This window comes from Cervus elaphus, chromosome 5 (genome assembly GCF_910594005.1).
Source record: "Cervus elaphus chromosome 5, mCerEla1.1, whole genome shotgun sequence".
In the NCBI taxonomy this organism is placed as follows: domain Eukaryota; kingdom Metazoa; phylum Chordata; class Mammalia; order Artiodactyla; family Cervidae; genus Cervus; species Cervus elaphus.
The window spans coordinates 93,124,482-93,142,564 of NC_057819.1; the positions used below are offsets into that span (position 1 = coordinate 93,124,482).

The following is an 18,083-nucleotide window of genomic DNA, read 5'->3' on the forward strand; positions in this document are numbered from 1 at the left end:
GGAAGTGGTGGGTACTTGCTGTGGGAAGGAATCAAGAAGCCTAGGCTCTGGGCTTAACTTTGCCATTGCCTACCTGTCCAGGTCGGGAGTTTATTCAATGTGTATTTAATGTCCACCAAGTGCCCCTGGGGACCCAAGCAGTGGTGGTACCAGGGCGGCTGGAGAGAGGCTTTAGCCCTCTTAGAAGGGCCATCAGAACCCCACCCCCAAGCCACCTCAGGCTGATGGCATGACAGCTTAATTTGTGGAAGGAAAAAACTAAGTCAAGGCTATAATTTACAGTTGGGATAATTGGCCAACCGTTAGGAAAGGGAAAAAATCCTAACATACAATCTATGTAAAAATAGTGTGCTTGCTGCGCAAACTCAGCTTCAGTCCCAGCTGCCATGCACCCAACTCTCCTTTCTAAACAGGCAGCTGACCCTAAACTTCTTCTAAAGAAGAATTCTAGAACTGTCCTGAAATGGAGGGTCTGAGCAGAACAGACTTGGTACCTTTCCTCCTGTGTTCAGTCTTGCTCCTGGAAAGGTGCATCAAGCACTAGGAGCTCGTGACCCCTCAAGGTGGGTAACTTGATGGGGGAAAGTCGGGGGTTGGTGGGAGCCCAGAAGAATCCCCTGGCTCAGGCTGAAGGTCTGAGAAGCCATAAGTAGATGCCCCATAAATATATGCTGAAGAACTGCATGAAGGGCCAACTAAGCTGGGACCTGAAGCATGAGGTAGAGTTGGCCAGGTTGGCCCAGAAGTGGAAAAGAATTTCAGGCAGAAGGACAGCAAGAGCCCAGAAGCTGATGAGAACATGGCTAGTTCCAGGAACTGATTGTCTTGGTTGGGTAAGTTGGCTTCCTGCTGGAATTAGTCTGAAAGGGGCCTTGGAGACCTCCAAGTGTCTGCTCCCCACCTCCCAGCTGCTGACTTCGGCTGGTAGCGTTGTCTCCTCAACACCACTCCCCCAGCCACTTACATACAGAGCCTGGCTCCTCCTCCCTGAGAGCAGGCCAGTAAGCTGAGGACCCAGAAATCTGCCCTAATGTGCTTTCAGTCTTGGCAACCACCAGTTTGGTGCACCCTTAAATTGAACGCTCTAGAAGGTGGAGACCTACAGAGGACAGAGGCATGCCTGAGGCCAGACAGGTAGCCTGCGGCTCTTAACCACCTGAAGTGAGAGGTTCCTTTGCTAAAGTAACCCCTGCCCATAGGCCCTTTTCCACACCCTCTTTCTTATTTGCGGGTTGGGGTACCCAGCTCTGACAGCTCTGCCCAGGTGGGGGCGCAGCATCCCTGAACTGAGCCTAGCCTGGAAAACGGAGCCTGGAGAAGTGGGGACAAGGAGGGGAGGGGAGGCTGGCAGGCTTAGGCACCTAGGTAGGGCTGGGGTGGAGGGAAGGCTTTAAAGAAGCAGGATTTTTAACGTGCCCCCCACCATTCAGGCAGCCATTGGTGGGAGAGGTACAAAAGCTCTAATTAAGCCCAGTTTCTAATTAAACCCAGTCCCTGTGTCTCCTCGATCCCCATTAGCGCCCCATGGTGTCCCCAAGGCATTTTAAGCTGCCACCCTGCTGAGGAAGCTGGGACCGCCGCCAGGGCCTGCCAAGCCTTATGAGCTTGGGCCTGTGAGGGGCCAAAAGCCAACCCAGACTTTCCCTCCAGTCCACGACAGTCTCTGGGCCCTCCAGTCTACTCAGAAGCCCATGGGAGTCTCCTGGCTGCCATGTCAACCCCTGGAGCTCTGGGTGCAATCTAGACTGTCTGAGCCTTGTCCCCAGCAGTCTCACAATGTGCCAGGCTGGGCAACAGAGAGAAGGGCTTGGTGCTAGCTTTGGCTTCAGCCCCCAGACTCAGGAATGTACCTTGAGACTTCAGCACCTACCACAGAGTCTGCAGGAAGCAGCAATTACCATTTTAGGTTAAGGCAGCCCTGGTTTGTTAACCCCTTCAGCACTAGGGCTTCTGGAGACCAGGTTTTCCTTCTCTTCTTGCCTTCCAGACCCTGTCCCCCCAGTTCTTGGCACAATGAACGACCCCTACTTGCTGTCCCCTCCCTCACTCTTCCCACCGAACACTCCCATCAGAGTTCAGAGAAGGGGAGCATCAGATCCAAGGTCACACAGCCAGTGGAGGGAGCCTCTGCCTCTGGAGACCCAAACCTCACCCCAGTTTCTGCTGCTTCCACCTTCACCATCTCCCCAGGCCACGTTCACACATGCAGAGTTTAATTAACTTTATTGATATTCAGAAATTAGGAGAATGACTAAAGGTAATTGCTCATTAAAAATCATTAAACTGACACAGCAGGCTTGGGCACACGCTGCCCCTCCCAAACCGCTTTCCTCCCCCCTCATGGCAGGATTGCCAGCTACCAACTGCGGGAAGGGAGGATTACCGGTGGCTCATGGCACCCCTCAAGCCTAAGGCTGACTGTGCCCCCGTGGCTGCAGAGGGAGTAGGGAACTGAGCCCATGAGGTTGAGCTTGGCCCAGCACCATCTTGCTATGCCCCCCTAGGTCTCCACCTCTCCCATCTCCCGCCACTTCTGGGCCGCTTCTGGCTGCATCTGTGTCTCTCTGCCTAAACGTGATCAATGCTCTGAGGCTCCCCTCTCGGGGCCACGAGGCCGAGGGATGCACCACTCAGGCTGCAAACGCTCACAGTCTGAGGCCCTTACTGCTCGGGGCCTCCTTCTCACAGCCGAAGCCCCCGGGAGTCCTGAGATGGCTCAGTGCATCGTCTCTCAATGAGACCACTCAGTACCCCAAGGACTGGGACCTTGCAGCCCTGCTGGGAGGAAGAGGTGCACCGGGGCTGGCCCAGGTCCAGGCCTTCTTTCCTCATGCCTGGCATTGCTGGGCTGCTTCCTCTTCTCCTTTGGGTGGGTGGGTGGGGGTTATAAACAAAGATCTTTCCAAGCAGGCAGACCCCTATTCCACATACTGCTTGGGGGAGAAGTCTCTTGGGCACTGGAGAGGTCCAGATGGTCAGGGAGGGACACTGGCTGAGGACACACAGACTCTCGGCCGCAGAGTGAACCAATTCTTCTCAATGCTCACACCCATGACCCCAGCGAGGCCCAGCTGGGCTCCCGGCCACCCCAGCCATCCTCCTGGAGACCCGCAGTCTCACTCTAGCCCTGCAGGGAACTCTCTGGCAGAGGCTGCATCACACACTAGCGGCCTTCCACACTCCTCACACCCACTCACTGCTGAGCCCTCGTGCAACATCCAGACCTTCTGAAGCAGACACATTTGGACCTACTACTCCAGACACTCTGGGCCCTGGTTACACTCACAGCAACCCCACACACCCTCACGGGAGCCTTCGGACTACAGATTAGGAGGCACACACAGGCTCTGCACCCCAAGGGAGCTGTCCAGCGCAAGAATGTGGCGCAATCGCAAGACTCGTCCCAAACTCCCAGGAACGTTTTCCGACAGCTGGGCCAGGATGCAAGCTTTTCTCCCTTCTCCCTGCCCCAGCTCGGCAGGGCGTTCGGGACTTTTTCCCTCTCCCTCAATGGGAACACATAGTACTGAATTCCTGGAATCACAAAAGAACCTGGCATGGGCAGCCAGGGAGCAGAGCGAGCACACCTGGCTGTATGCTGCTAGAGCTAGAGGCTCAGAGAGGGGCTTCCGTGTCTCTGAGGACACAGAGCAAAGAAAACTGCGGCCCAGGGGCCCAATCCGGCCCCATCCCCACTGTGCTGAGTTCCAACGAGGCCTGGGAAGATGGAGCCATGAGGTTAGAAACTCCCACCTTCTTCCTCCTCCGCATCATGCACTACTAACCACACTCCTAAGGGATGGCGGGTCCCAATGCCAAGCAAGATTTCAGCGATCCCACCAGCCGACTGGCTGCAGTGGAACAGAGAAGTGGGTGCCCGCAGTTTTGATGAGTGTTTGTTTGAGCCAGGGCAGGTTCCACGGAGACAGACTCGGAAACCTTCCTTCCTCAAGGCACAGAACCCCCCATTGTCTCCCTAACATTCCCTCGCTGCCCACTTCACAGCCAAGCTTCCCTCGACCCAGGACTGATGAAGTTGGAGCCCTGAGCAAGCGGGGGAAGGAGGGCTCTCAGGGTCGGGTGCCAGTCCTCCCCTGAAGAGTCTGCGGCCATGGGGTGGGAGGGGGCCGGAGCAGGACGGCAGGCGGGGAGGGAGGAAGAGCTCTGGGAGTGTGCGAGGGTGGAGGGAAAGGGCTCCGGGGAGGACGGAGTTTTTATCCCAAGACTTCAGCTGTTGCAGCCCAGGGCAGAACAAGGAGCCAGATAGGGGTCCCCGGGCCCCTCGAGTTTCTCCCTGGAATGGTACTCTAAATCCCGACCTCTGCGTGGCAGCGCCAAGGCGGAGAGAGGTGGGCGAAGTCCCAATTCTGGGTCCCGCCGCCATCTGGCCCCGTCCCTCCGCTGTGAGAGGCCCCGGAACCGGCGGCAAAGTCGAACGAAGTTTGGCGGACGACAGGGGAGGCGGGACTGCGGGCCGCCAGCGGGACCGTCCCGATTCACTGCCCTGTGCCGTCCTCCCCCCGGCACGCGCACCCCAACGCTCCTAGACGCCCAGGGAGTATGGAGAGGTAGCGCGCGGGTGAACGCGTGAGTGTGTGCGGGGAGGGGGTGGCGTGATGAATTGCAGCTGAGAAATCCCATTAGATCCGGAGAGATGATTAAAGGCGAGGTCTCGGCCGGGTGCGAATGGCGGGAGCAGCGGCAGCTTCCCGCCCCGCGGAGCCCGCGCCCCGCCCGGCTTGGCCGGCGCGGTGGGCAGAGCAACCGGCGGAGCGCGGTGCCTGGGCTGGGCAGCCAGATACGCGGAGCTGAGCTCGGGGACAGTCCTCTCTTCCCACCCCCGGGACCCTGCCCCTGCCGCCGGACGCCGGGGTCCCTTACCGTGAGCCAGGAGCGCCAGCAGCGAGGGCAGGAGCAGCAGGGCTGCCGGGGGCATGGTGCCGGTGGCGGCCGCGCCCCAGATCGGGGCTGCGACGGGAGGGCTGGGAGCTCAGCAGGGCTCAGGCGCGGGGGACAGAGCCGGGTCCGACCCGGGAAGAGGGAGCGTGGCCGCTGCCACCGCCGCCGCCGCCAGCGCCTGACAGAATCAGCACCACGGCCAGCGCCTGGCGTCGGCGCCGGGGATCGCCGCGCGGGCTGGGGGCGGGGGCGCGGGAGGAGCGGCTTACCGTAAAGTCTCAAGCAAAGGCGCAGAAGACCCAGAGGCGGGAGGACAGCCTCCCTGCGCCGCCGCCAGCTCTGAGGAAGGACTTCCCTTGCTAACGTGGGCACACGGCCCCCGCCCTTCCCCGCTGCCCACGCCCAGCCAAGTCTGCCGCCCTCTCCCTCATTAGCAGCCTACCTAGGAGGTGGGGTTCTAACCTGAGGTCTCCGTGAGAGAGCCACCCTGTCACCATCTCTCCCCACCCCATCCTGGTACCTGAGGGCGCCAAGGGTGACCTGGGAAGGCGTCCGCGAATGAGGCAGCTGGCGAGGCCCGCGTGCCCTTGTGGCAGCTCCGTCCTGAGCCTATAATGAAGATGGCTTTTGAGCGTACAAAGGACAATAAATTATTACTTTGCGCTCAATAAATGCCAGGGCTCCAGGCAGCTGCATCAGCAGCAAACTGTGCTCACAGAAAAGCTTAATTATCCTGATATTATAGTTAAAAGCCAGTAGTACTCGTGTCCTGGGAAGACATTCTACATTTGGCAGGAGCTAACCTGGCCAAACTGTGGGCAAGTGAAGGTAGTATCCTGGGTCCCCATGTGGCCCTGAATCTCCAGGACTCTGCCTTGGCCCGCCTACAGGACCAGAGAAGCCACAATGCTAGCCAGTGAGAGCAGACCCTCTACATCTATCCCTGCCCAGGTTCCTGGAACTGGTGGAGAAAATGGGACAGGCACTGGGGTGGGGGGTGTGTGTGGAGTGTGAGGGCATTTCCCTAGGATTATTTTAGATAGAGACTTGAAGGAAGGCCAGGGGGGTAGCCAGGGAGGTGGTGCCATTCAAGGACATGGACAAACAAGCTTCAAGGGCTCTGCTTGGACTGAGGAGCCCCAGTGAGTCACAGAACAGCAAAGAGGGCAATCAGATCCCTGAGGCAGATGTTTAGATCCAGAGGTTTTTCTGGCCCCAAGGATGAGCTCACTGGAAGAGCCTCAATAGACAAATGGGACATCACCCTGTGACCGATGTTATTCTCCTTGTAGAGGAAGAAGAGGGCTGAACTTCCTGCGGCTCCCAGGGAAAATAGCTTTCTGTTTAGGTCTTTGCACATGAACTTGGCTCTTCTCCAAAGCTTCCAGGCCCCAGTCATTGTCCAATGCCTTTCTTTGTCTCACCCTGGAAGCAGGTGGCAAGACTTCCACTCTGAAGTCTCATTCCTCAGAGTCTTTTGGTCCTTACTACTTTCACAATTTTTCAGCTCTACTTCTCAGATTCTCTCTAGATTCTCTTGCTGTGGACTCTGAAGAGCTACCTTGATGGCTGTAAAGAAGCCTAGACAACAGGCAGGTGGCATGTAGAATTATCTGGGGGTATCACTGGGAGAGAATTTCTGGACAATCATTTCAAGAAACTGAGAAAAAACAGGGCAGTAGCAGATGGATGGCAGAAGGGAGGGGACTTGACAAAAGAATCAGAGGTAAGGAGAGGAAGCCAGGAAAGAAGATGCAGAGGGGAGGGAGGAAGAGAGTTGCCAACAGAGGATGGAGGTAGAAGGTTTTGTGGCTCAGGGGAGGAAATGCTGGCAAATGGCAAGAGATTCCTCCTTGAAGTTATTTCTGAGCTCCCCCTTCATTCTTTGTTTCCTCTGAACTACGCAACTTGGGCAGAGGAGGGTGAATCATGACCCAGGGATGAACCTTGTGTGCCAGGATGATTCATGCAAATTTGGAGGCTGGTGGAAACTGTGTTCCTTGATAAGCTGGGCAATACTCACAAAAAGGAGGAGCTCAGGAACCTGTCACATCATGGTTTCTATTGCCTGAAATAACCTAGGCATTCAGGAGTGGGGGTGGGGGGTGTCCAATAAAGACTACAAGTCCCAGAATTCATCACCCTGCCCTGAGCTCAGAGGATGGATTTGTCCAGCATTATGGGAAAAATATGCACCTAGGTTGTCTGTCCCTCCCTCCTAAAGATGGTCAATGTGGCCTCTCTGCCATGGGCTCCTAGCTAGGTTGAGGCAGAGATTGCACCAAATTGGGAAGCAGTAGAGTTTCTGCCAACACCTATCTTCAACACCTTCTGTCAACACTTCAAGGGGCTCATTCTGCCCAGATCTTAGCATTACCCACAAATTAAGTACAATAAGATGCCCTAGGGAACACTGAGCTCTATGCTACAGATTTACAATGCACTCAAGTCGTATATGCATTTGAAAGTGGCAGCCTGGGGAGACTTGCAAGGCTCCCTTTACTGGTCTTGTTTCTCCTCTTTGCTTTGTGTCCCCCACCTCATCGTTACCCCAGAGGGTCTTGGACCTCCTTGTCTATGTAACTGCTTGCTTAATTGTTTTCTGTACTAGTTGTCAACTCTGTGAAGGCACAGAACAAGTCTATCTCTTCCACTCCCAACCTAACTGGTGCCCCACATATAGTAGATGCTTAGTAAATATTTGTGAATAAATGATGTCATGCCCATGGCAGATCATTGGTGCTAAATTCATGCTGTGAGATAATGGAGAAGGGGACAATTGATTTTGGGGGTGAAGGGAAGTCATTGAGAGTGTCACACAGGAGATGGGTTGACTGAAATCAGCCTTTTCTTGGTTGATAATTTTTAAAAAAGCATTAGTTTTTAAAAATTTATTGACTCCCCTGGGTCTTAGTTGAGATAAGTGGGATCTTTGATCTTTATTGTGGCATGCAGAATCTTTAGTTGCAGCATGTGGGATCTAGTTCCCTGACCAGCGACCAAGCCTGGGGCCCGCCACTGAACCACCAGGAAAGTCCCTGAAATTAGCCTTAATTACACCTTAGGTTTCAGTCAAGGGAGAGGAAGAAGGAGGGTATCCAGAGTGGAGGGAGTGATTTATGCAAATACAAGGTGGTGGAAAATGCAAGATGAGCTGGGGTCAGTGAGAAGACTGGTTCTGGAGGAGCAGGGAGTCTCTGTAGGGACACAGAAGGAAGGGTTGGAGCAGGCGGGGGCCAGGCTTTGTGGTCGTCTGAGTCACAGGACATCCTTAGTGACTATGCTGCAAAGGATTATGCCATCACAAAGATCTTTACACCAAAACCAGAGAATCTGGAATTCTTAAGGTGGGTTTTCAATGACCATGGCCAGTGATAGGAACTGAGGGGTTTACTGCTCCCTTAGATGGTGGGGGAAGGGATCTGAGTTACAACAGCTGCATTAGGACTGGGAGCTAGACAGGGGCTTTCCAATCTCAGGGACCCTCCTAGCCTCTGGCCAGAGAGTGCCAGACATCCAGCACAGCCCCCCTGGAGAAGCCAGCCTCACTTCCCCACTCCCAAACAGCCCATCAGTTTGCGGCATCACGGTCATATTGGTGACTTATTTTGAAGTGCCTGGATGACACTTCCTTTCTGAGTGAGAGAAGAAGAAAATTAGTCTTCAAGACAGCTTGCAAACCAAAGCTACATCTTGTGGAGCCAACGGGGTTTTGAAGTTTCAGGGAAGCAGGGGCAGGGGCTACCTCCTCTGTCCAGAGACTCCTGGGGCACAGGGCAGCCTGCTCACCTCAACCCACTCCTCAGCAGGTATTCCAAGACCCTGCAGCATCTGGAACAGTCTGGGATGCCATGGCTCCAACCAAGCTTCCCTTTGTACATGCCTGCTCAGTTGCTGAATTGTGTCCGACTCTTTGCGAACCTATGGATTATAGACCACCAGGTTCCTCTGTCTGTGGGATTTCCCAGGCAAGAATGCTGGAGTGGGTTGCCATTTCCTTCTCCAGAGGATCTTCCCAACCCAGGGACTGGATCCACATCTCCTGCATTGGCAGGCGGATTCTTTACCCCTGAGCCACCAGGGAAGCCCCAGCCAGGCTTCCCAGAGAATCCAAAATCAACCCTTTGAATTTAGGGGCAGGAGGAGGGCCCTGCTCTCTTAAATGGGAGTCCTGACTACTCAGCATTTGCTCCTGCTCTGGGAGGAGGACCAGATCAGCTCTAGCAAGAGCCCAGGGTGGGTGGAGACAGCAGCAGAAAAGGGTCTGATGTGAGCTACTTTCCATCTCTAGACTGAGGCCTCCAGCCTGCCCACCACCCCCAGCCAAGGTCTTTGATCCTCCTCAGCTCTATAAATGTTTAATGCCACTGGCTGGGCAGAAATGAGGAGGGTGCTGAAGCACAGAGACTGGGGGTAGGACTTAAGATCCGTGATGCTGGCTAGATTATTTTCATGTAGGAGCCCTGGGATGGGTGGGAGGAGGCCTTCCCCCTCCATGTGACTGAAGTCCCAGGATTCAAGTTTGTGGCACTAATGAAGGAAACTCTAAAAACCCACCAAGGGGCTGAAAATAAAATGAATAATCAATTGCAGAAGCCCAGTTCCCAGTTTGATTGAAGGAGAAAGATGGAAAGTTAAATGACAATCAAATGCAAATACAGCTCAACAAACACTACAGCAATTACCAGGCGCAGGAACCACATGGTGTTTGCAGGCAGCAGGGGTTGGCAATTTGGAAGCCTGGGCTTATGCAGAGGTGATGGGCGTGGGGCCATTTTAATGGACATTTAAATAGATGCAACACCCCCCTCCCTGCCTCTACTTTGCATACACTGCTACTGAATGGGGAACTGGCATTCTGCATCCAGAGGAAGGTTATACCACCTTCTGTGGCTGCCTCCGCATCATTTCAGAGTGGAAGAGGACTCGAGTGCCTGGGAGATGAGACCAAAGTGGCCCTTGGTTCAGAGGACCTTGACATGGTCGTGCCAGTCTCATCAGATTCTTCACATCGCCTGGTGCAGAAGGGATGAGGGTTGAAATTGAAAGAAGTCTGTAGGGTCCTCTGAGAAAGGGCTCAAGGTGCTGGCCTTCCGACAGCCGAAAAGCCCTGGGTGAGAGTGGCCTTCTCTTCTAGATTTGCATAATGCTTTGCATCTCATTTGAATGCTATTAATTTGGTGTCAGGCTAGGTTGGCACTGCGTAGAAAAGAGAACAGCTGGCCTTCTCCCTCCCCTCTGTACCCTGAGGCTCACCCTGAGCATAGCCCTCCCTAATTTGGGGGATGAGGCTTTCACTTCCACCACCCCCTCAATGTTCCCTGGCACTTGGAGAGTCTCTCAGTCAAGCCAACTCCTAAAAGCCAAGGCTGCCTGGGCAGTGCGGCCACCTGCAGAGTTATGCAGGAGGAAGAAGAAAGGGTCCCCCAAGGTTGCCCTCGCCAGACCCAGAGGACCCATTGGAGGATGCAGGCAGCTTTCTTCTCCCCAAGCAATCAAGGCGGCTTGGCTTGGAAAGGGTCCAAAGATAATAACCCAGAAAGGGAGGGAACAAAGACAGGTGATAATCCCAGAGAAATATGGAGAGCTTTAGAAATAAAATGCTCTGAACTCAATATTTCTAGTGCTTGAACTTACATAAAATACATCTGTCCAGAGGCATTGGGTTTATGGTAGTGTGGCTCAGGCTGGAGACCTGGTACCAGGATGACGACCATGGGATGAGGGAATGAGTCACAGGGGTGGGGGGGCAGTGAGCTCCTGAGAAAGGGGAAGGAGCCCAAATACATCATGTGGGCTGTCAGACGGGCCTCAGGGGGCTGCTGTGAACTGAGGGCGGGATAGAAGGAACAAAGCTTCCCTGGCTGGCTGAGATGACCCTCAAAGGCATTTTGGGGGATTTCCCTGGTGGTCCAGTGGTTAAGAATCCACCTTGCAATGCAGGGGGTGTGGTTTCCATCACTGGTTAGGGAACTGAGATCCCCTGAGCCGCGCGGCAATTGAGCCTGCGCACCGCAGCTGGAGAGTCCAAGCACTGCAATGGAAAATCCCGAATGATGCACGAAGATTCCACTTGCCTCAACTAAGACCTGACACAGCCAAATAAATAAATAAATAAATGTATTTTAAAAAGGCATCTCAGTTCTTTCCTATGTGGAGCCAGCTATAGTGTCCCAACTGCTTCTTACCAGGTTTGACCTAACTGGAATCTTGATCAGCAGTAGACAGAAACTATTTATGTATAGGAAAAGCAAGGAGGAGGTGCCAGTGACCAACAAGTGGTCTCCTTTTTTCCGGGAGAGCCCTTCTACCCTAGAGAACCCCAAGTCCAGCTCCACCCACCTCCAGGGATGAGGGCAGGATGGGTGAGGCACGAACCACTATCCCAGACAGACTGACCTCAGCCTTTGCCTCTGACAGCACTCACCCTGGGTCAAGCCATGGCTGGGGGCATGCCCCCCCACACTTTTTTAAGGCCTAAGATAAGATTAGAGGGTTGCTTTGGGTAATATGAGAGGATAATTGAGTTTTCCCCTTTGAGCAAACACAGGCATGAAGCTTCAGAATTACATAAAAGATAGACTTATAGCTGGTTCATGTTTTACAGAGAGCTTTAGGTAAATTTCCTCTTTAAAAAATTGCCATGTACATTTAAAGCAGATTTATGAAAATTTGGTATACTTCTCATTGTTTTTAAGAAGTTAGCCCTAAATCCAGTAGGCTGTACTTGACCTTTAAAAATAAGAATAACAGCACCATTTATTATTTACTATTACTGGGCACTGAGCTGGGGAATTTAACTACATTCTCACAGTAATCCTATGAAATAGGCACTATTACTGTCCCCATTGTACAGATGAGGAAACTGAGGCTCTGGGAGACTAAATGATTTGTAGCTACCTAGTAGGTCAAACCAATATATACAGACTACCATGGCAGAGCAGAAATGCATATATGTCAGTGCTCCTTTGCAGGCTCCTCTTGTGCAGGGGAGGGTAGGCCTCTCAGAATAGGTGCGGCAGGACTTGTTACTCATCAATTTATTCTTTAGACAAATATTAAGTGTCCATAATGCTAAATGCTGGGGACACAAAGGTGAGTAAAAACAGGCACTGCTCCAGCCTGCTCAGAGCTCACTGTCTAGAACTGGGGACCTTACACAGAACCGCCTGAATAAATGCAAAGCTACGGTGTAGCAGGTACTCAGGAGAGGTTCCCAGGGCTGTGGAGGCCCACACTGGGGACCTGACTTAGTCAGGGAAGGCTCCCTTGAGGAGGTACTGATTGAGTAGAAAGCCAAGGGACACGTATGAGTTATTCGATCAAATAGGGATGGAGAGTATGTTCCATGCAGAAGAACAGTAGCTGCAAATTCCTGTGGTAGGCAGGACTAAGAAACTGTTAGTGTGGCTGGATCATAGAGAACAAGAAGCATGGGGTGGGGAACTTCCTTGATAGCCCAGTGGTTAAGAATCCACCTTGCTCTATGGCTGATTCATATCAATGTATGACAAAACCCACTGAAATGTTGTGAAGTAATTAGCCTCCAACTAATAAAAATAAATAAATTAAAAAAAAAAAAAAAAAGAATCCACCTTGCAAAGAGGGAACATGGGTTTCATCCCTGGTGGGAGAACTAAGATCCCAAATGCCACGGAGCAACTAAGCCCATGTTCGGCAGTGGAAGATCCTGCATGGTTCAGTGAAGATCCGGTAGGTCTCAACTAAGACCTGATGCAGCCAAATAAATAAATGAATAACTTTTAAAAAGAGAAGTGTGGGGTGGGATGCAGCCAGAGAGGCAGACAGGTATAGAACTTCAAAGCTTGTGGGGGTGGGGTGGGTGCTGTACATGACCTCTAGGCTGCCCATCTGTCCATGTGTTCATCTGTCCATGCATTCACTCAGCCTTCCTCCAATCTCCTACCCAGTTCATTCATCACCCTCTCGCTCGTTTGTTTACTGAATGAGGGACCATTTATCGTGGCAGGACCTCAGTATCCCGTTGGAGAGGCAGACCCTCAAGGAGCTCCCAGGGAGGGGAGAGAGTTTCATCACACTGTGGCATAGTATGTCCATCTGTACAAGGTACTTCAGCAGGCAATCACAACCCTGGAGGCTAAGTGTCTCCCATGGTTCAAGCTTCCTAAGGCAAAGCAACATCAACCCCTCCAGGGAAATCTTCCAGCCACATAATTCTTCCTGGCACCTAACCTCATTCCTTTCGGCAACAAAAGTAGCCCACTTCTCACAGCCCCAAGGTGGGGAGTGTTTCTGATGGCCCTTTTCACTGACGCTTCTTTTGGGTTTCAAGGCATCTCTGTCCCAGATGAACACAGGGAAAATTGATCAGGTCTCCCTCAGATATCAGAATCCAGTTCCAGACACTGCCTGTTCTGGGCATAAAAAATAGGACAGAAATCCCAAATGTCCCTCAGTTCCAGCCACACACTCCCACTCTTCACTCCTCCTTGAACTATTTGTCCTCTGCTTGTGACATCACAGTGGTCTCTATGGCAACCAATTGTGAGGTCACCAATCCTTAAAGCAACAGTGTCTGTAGGGCCAGACAATGGTCAGGAAGAGACAGGGAGATGGCAAAACAGAGGCTTGAGAAGAAAACCAGCTTCTCTGCAGAAAGTACAAGGCCATTAAAGACCCATGGGAGGAAGGAGGACTCTATTCTAGCCCATCTGCAGGGAGGTAAAAACAGCTTATTGACTTTTTCCCTCATTGAAAAGCTTCTACACTGACAAACAGCCCCTGTGAAATTGCCCATGAAGGGAAAACTTCATCTAATCCCACCCAGATGGACTGTAGACAGTGATGGGACCTGGTAAGCAACATCCTGGGATCACTGAGGTGGCCCCATGTATCACTGGGAAGTGAGGTAGGAACATGGTTCTGTTCTCAGTCTCACTGGCCTAGAGGGTCTGGCCAGGACCTGGCCCATGTTTGAACCTTAATCTTAGTATCAGGGAAGGAAAGAGGATGTGAAGGTACCAAGGAGGGAGAAATTGCTGATACTTCTCAGGAAGGACTAGGCAGGCCTGCTGGCTCTCCCGAGATCATATTAGTGGTTTGCAAGAGTAAGGCCTTCTGGAAAGGGAGACTGCTCATCAAGAGGCTGGCAGAAGGAAATGTCCCTGGTGGTCCAGGTCTTCCCTAGTGGCTCAGACAGTAAAGAATCCACCTGCAATGTAGGAGACATGGGTTTGATCCCTGGGTCAGGAAGATCCCCTGGAGAACGGAAAGGCTACCCACTCCAGTATTCTTGCCTGGAGAATTCCATGGTCAGAGGAGCCTAGTGGGCTACAGTCTATGGGGTCACAAAGAGTTGGACATGACTGAGTGACTAACACTTTCACTTTCCAGTGGCTAAGACTTCACGTTCCCAATACAGGGGGCCCCAGTTTGATCTCTGGTCAGGAAACTAGGTCCAGAAGTTGCAAATAAGAGTTCCCACGCTGCAACTAAGGATTCTGCATGTCACAATTAAAGATCCAGCATGCTGCAATTAAAGATCTCTCAGGCTGCAAAGACGATTGAAGATCTGTGTGCCACAACTAAGACTTGGTGCAGCCAAATAAATTAATTTAAAAAAAAGAGGCTGGGGGCATCCTGAACAGTGACCAGGCTTCAAATTCAGATCTGAGTTGAATTCATCCCAGCCTTTTGCTTGCCTTGAGCAAGTCTCTGAGCCTCTCCGGGCTTCCACTTCTTTGCATATAAAAGGAAGACGATGCCACTTACCTTTCAGAGAAATACTCAATGAGACAACCTGTAGGAACGCTTGGCACATAATAGGTGCTCAATAAATGCTCGTTACAGTTTTCTATCCTCTCAACCGTTAGCCTGGGGTTTTGCATATTATATGTGCTTCATGAATGTTTGGACTATAAATGCAGCGTAAGAACAGAGGGCAGTGTTTAGGGCAAGAGAAGTCAGTGGATCTGGGTTCAAATCCTGGTCCTTACCAGCTATAAGCTTTCAAGCAAATTGTCTTACAGTTTCCTTAAGCTGTGAAATGGGAACTCGTGATAGTATTGTCCTCGTAGGATTGCTTAGGACTAAACGAGGCAGGGACAGAGCAAGCCTGGCACACACGGAAGTGCACAGTGCGCGGTGGTGATTGGGCTCAGTCTGGAGTGGTTCTGCGCATGCGGCACAGTTTCTGTTCACTGTCAGCTTGAAGGGAGTGCCAGTAATCCGCGGAGCGTCTGGGGCCAGAGAGCAGGTCAGCCTCAAGACAGGAGCAGAGCAGGGCCGCCTCCCCAGGAAGGGGTCACCACGTCCTGTTTGGATTCCCCCAGCGTGGACCCTCAAGACTGCCACCCAGCTCATGCCGGTCACAGCAGCTGGGTCCCCAGCTGGGCTGTGCGTGTGCGTGCTCGGTCGTGTCCGACTCTTTGCGACCCCATGAACTGCAGCCCGCCAGGTTTCTCTGTCCATGGGATGCTCCAGGCAAGAATACTAGAGTGGGTCGCCATTTCCTCCTCCAGGAAATGAGGGCTGGACTGTGTCTCACTCCTCTGGGAATCCCACGCCAAGGCCTGACACAAGGCAGAGGCTCAGCAGCAGTTCAGGTAAACTCGGTTAGACACTGTCTTGACAATCCTGTGCTGGTTAGCATGAAGTTTGCATATACCCCACGGCAGGCTCTGGCCTAAGCATTTTGCCTGTTGTTGAACCTTTGAAGGAGATGTTATTATCCATTTTTAAAACGAGGAAACAGGCTAAGTAACCAGTTCAAGGTCACACAGCTAGTAAGCAACAATGGGTCCGGGATTTCAGCCCAGGCTCTGTGGCTCTAGAACCTGCACGCTTAACTCTCACGTTAACCCCAGCCTCATGGGCCCTGTCCAGCTGTTTTGCACATCTTCCGACAGGAATTTTCTCCCCTAGCTCTGCCCACCCCATCCCTCTCATCTTCCGACTGAGCCTGGGCCCAAAGAATGCAAATTCCCTCCTCCGCCCCACCTGCCTCAGCCCTCCCCCTCCCCCTCTGCTGAAATAAAGCTCCTGCTGCTGCTGTCACTGCCACAGCTGAAGCCACCACCGGATCCTTTGCTTATTTCAAGTCCTCCTAAAGCTTGTTGAGTTCTTAACTTATTAAAGATAAGCACATGGAAATAGGGAGCAAATCTCTTTATTTATGACATAATCTCCAGCCCAGAAAAGCGGCAGGAACAGTGTTGCCTATATTAGGGAACCAATAAGAAAAAAATCAATTAGATCCGCCAGAGCGTTTCACTATTAACTTTCTTCTGATGTTTCTCTTAAGGCTGGCCATGGGGGTCTCCACCAGCCGCCAAGCCGGAGGAAAGAGGAGAGCTTTGTAGGGACAGAGGCAGGAATGTCACAAGGAAGGCAGCAGATCAGGCTCCCAGACAGATGCAGGAGTCTCTCCGTCCTGGGTCTCCTTCCCGGCTTTCCAAACCTCAGCCAGGAAGTCCTTATGGTGATCTGACCTCCATGTTTCTTGCTGCAGCTTCAGCTGGTGTCTTCACAGGCAATGGGAGTCAGCTGGTTATTCTTTGCTTCCTGCCAACCAGAACCACAAAGTCTAATCAGATTTCTGTTAGATCCTTTGAGGGCAGGATCCTCTTCTTGCTGGAAGAATGTTATTCTGGAGAGGCTCTTATGGACTGATTTTTAGCAGAGTTGTCTTCTGCTGGGTAACACTGCCTGGACCTGCACCCACACCACGAGGTCCTCACATCCACCTGTGCCTACCTTCTAAACTGTCTTCCAGAGAAAGGGGTCTGTCTTACTCCTGAGCAAGTGGGATATCTTGGCTCCCATAGTAACCCAGAATCTCCTCAAAGCGATCATGGCTTCTTTCCTAGTTTTCCCTCAGGGCTAGGCAAATAGCCTGTGCTCAGTAAATATCACAGAATCAATAATTATTATAATAACTCCATTGACTGAATGCTCACCCTGTGAATGCTGAGAAGGGTGGGTGCTTTGTTACACAAAGCAAGACCCTTCGCTTCTCCTTGAAACATCAGACAGCCCAGAAGAGGTCTTGAGCTTTATTTTGCTTTGTTTTGTGTTCTTTTTCTGCCCAAGAACAGCAGGAGCAGCAGCTCTGAGAAGTTAATATTATAATCCCTATTTTAAAGAGGAGGAAAGAGACTCAGATATAACTTGTCTAGGCTAATAAGTGAATGATTCGCTCTATCCATCTACTTTTGGTAATTAGTAAGTCCTTCTTGAGGTCTAACCTAAATCTTGTCTGTGTCAGCAGGAGCAGTTCCTTCTCTGTCCCATGGAAGCAGAGAATAGCATCACCACCCACGCAGACTTCCCTCAGTTTAGGAGCGTCCACCAGCTCTTGGTACAGGTTGACCCACAATGAATATTAAACACCAAACTTCACAGAGGCCAGCCCTGCAGGGCAGGCAATGAAGCCACCCTCCTCACGCCTGTTCATTATTATAATTAACATTGAGCCAGGGTTGCTGGTGATCTTGCCCTCACCAGGTATTTGGGCTATTTTAGAAGCTTATTCAGATCAATGACAGACAGCTCCAAATAGATAAACTCCCTGCCATCTAGACGAATCAATTGCAACACTGCCGTCACAACAAGCCCAAGAAATCAATCTGATTTCAGGCGACATGGTAACTCAGTGCTGGGCAAGCTGATTTTAATTTCCCTGTGGCCGAGCCCAACTTCCTCTGCTCACTGAAGCACTCCTCTTTCCCAGCTGGTGTCTCGTGCACACAGGTGCCCAGGGTCCTTGGAGAGCTCAGGCCAAGGGGGGCAGTCGTGTGGAGGACAGGGGGACTAGGAGGTTGTGTGACCTTGAGGAAGGCTCTTGAACCCCCAAACCCAGGAGGAGCTGACTCAGCCGCGCTGTTGGGAACCTCATTTTGCTGGCTTCAGCTCCGATTTTCCGCTGCCCTCTGCAAAAAGCAAACCTGGGAGCCTTTCTGGGCTGCCTCCCAAATCAGGAGTCACAGAGGTAGCTTGCCTACCTCAGGCACTAGGACAAATGCCCTTCTTGGTCTTGGAGATGGAGTTTGTCTAGCAGGGCAGGAAAAAGCTCACCAGAACAGACACAGCCATTTACTGGGTGCTTACTTTATGCCCAGGGAGGTAAGCTTAGAACTTTATACACCTCATCTTCTTAATCCCCGCGACAGCCCAAAGAGAGGAAGCAATTTCTACATTCTGTA

At 52.1% G+C, this 18,083-nt stretch overlaps 1 protein-coding gene across 3 annotated transcripts in view; it reads right to left on the reverse strand.

Annotated features, from left to right (window-relative positions):
• The window catches only part of SEZ6 (seizure related 6 homolog), a 47,705-nt gene extending 42,590 nt beyond the window's left edge, over nt 1-5,115 (reverse strand). For all 3 annotated transcript variants that reach the window (XM_043903237.1, XM_043903236.1, XM_043903234.1), the window contains exon 1: nt 4,882-5,115. In XM_043903237.1, the coding sequence (XP_043759172.1) occupies nt 4,882-4,936 (55 nt within the window). In that variant the 5' untranslated portion in view covers nt 4,937-5,115. The remainder of the gene's footprint in view (nt 1-4,881) is intronic.
• Nucleotides 5,116-18,083: the final 12,968 nt, after the last annotated feature.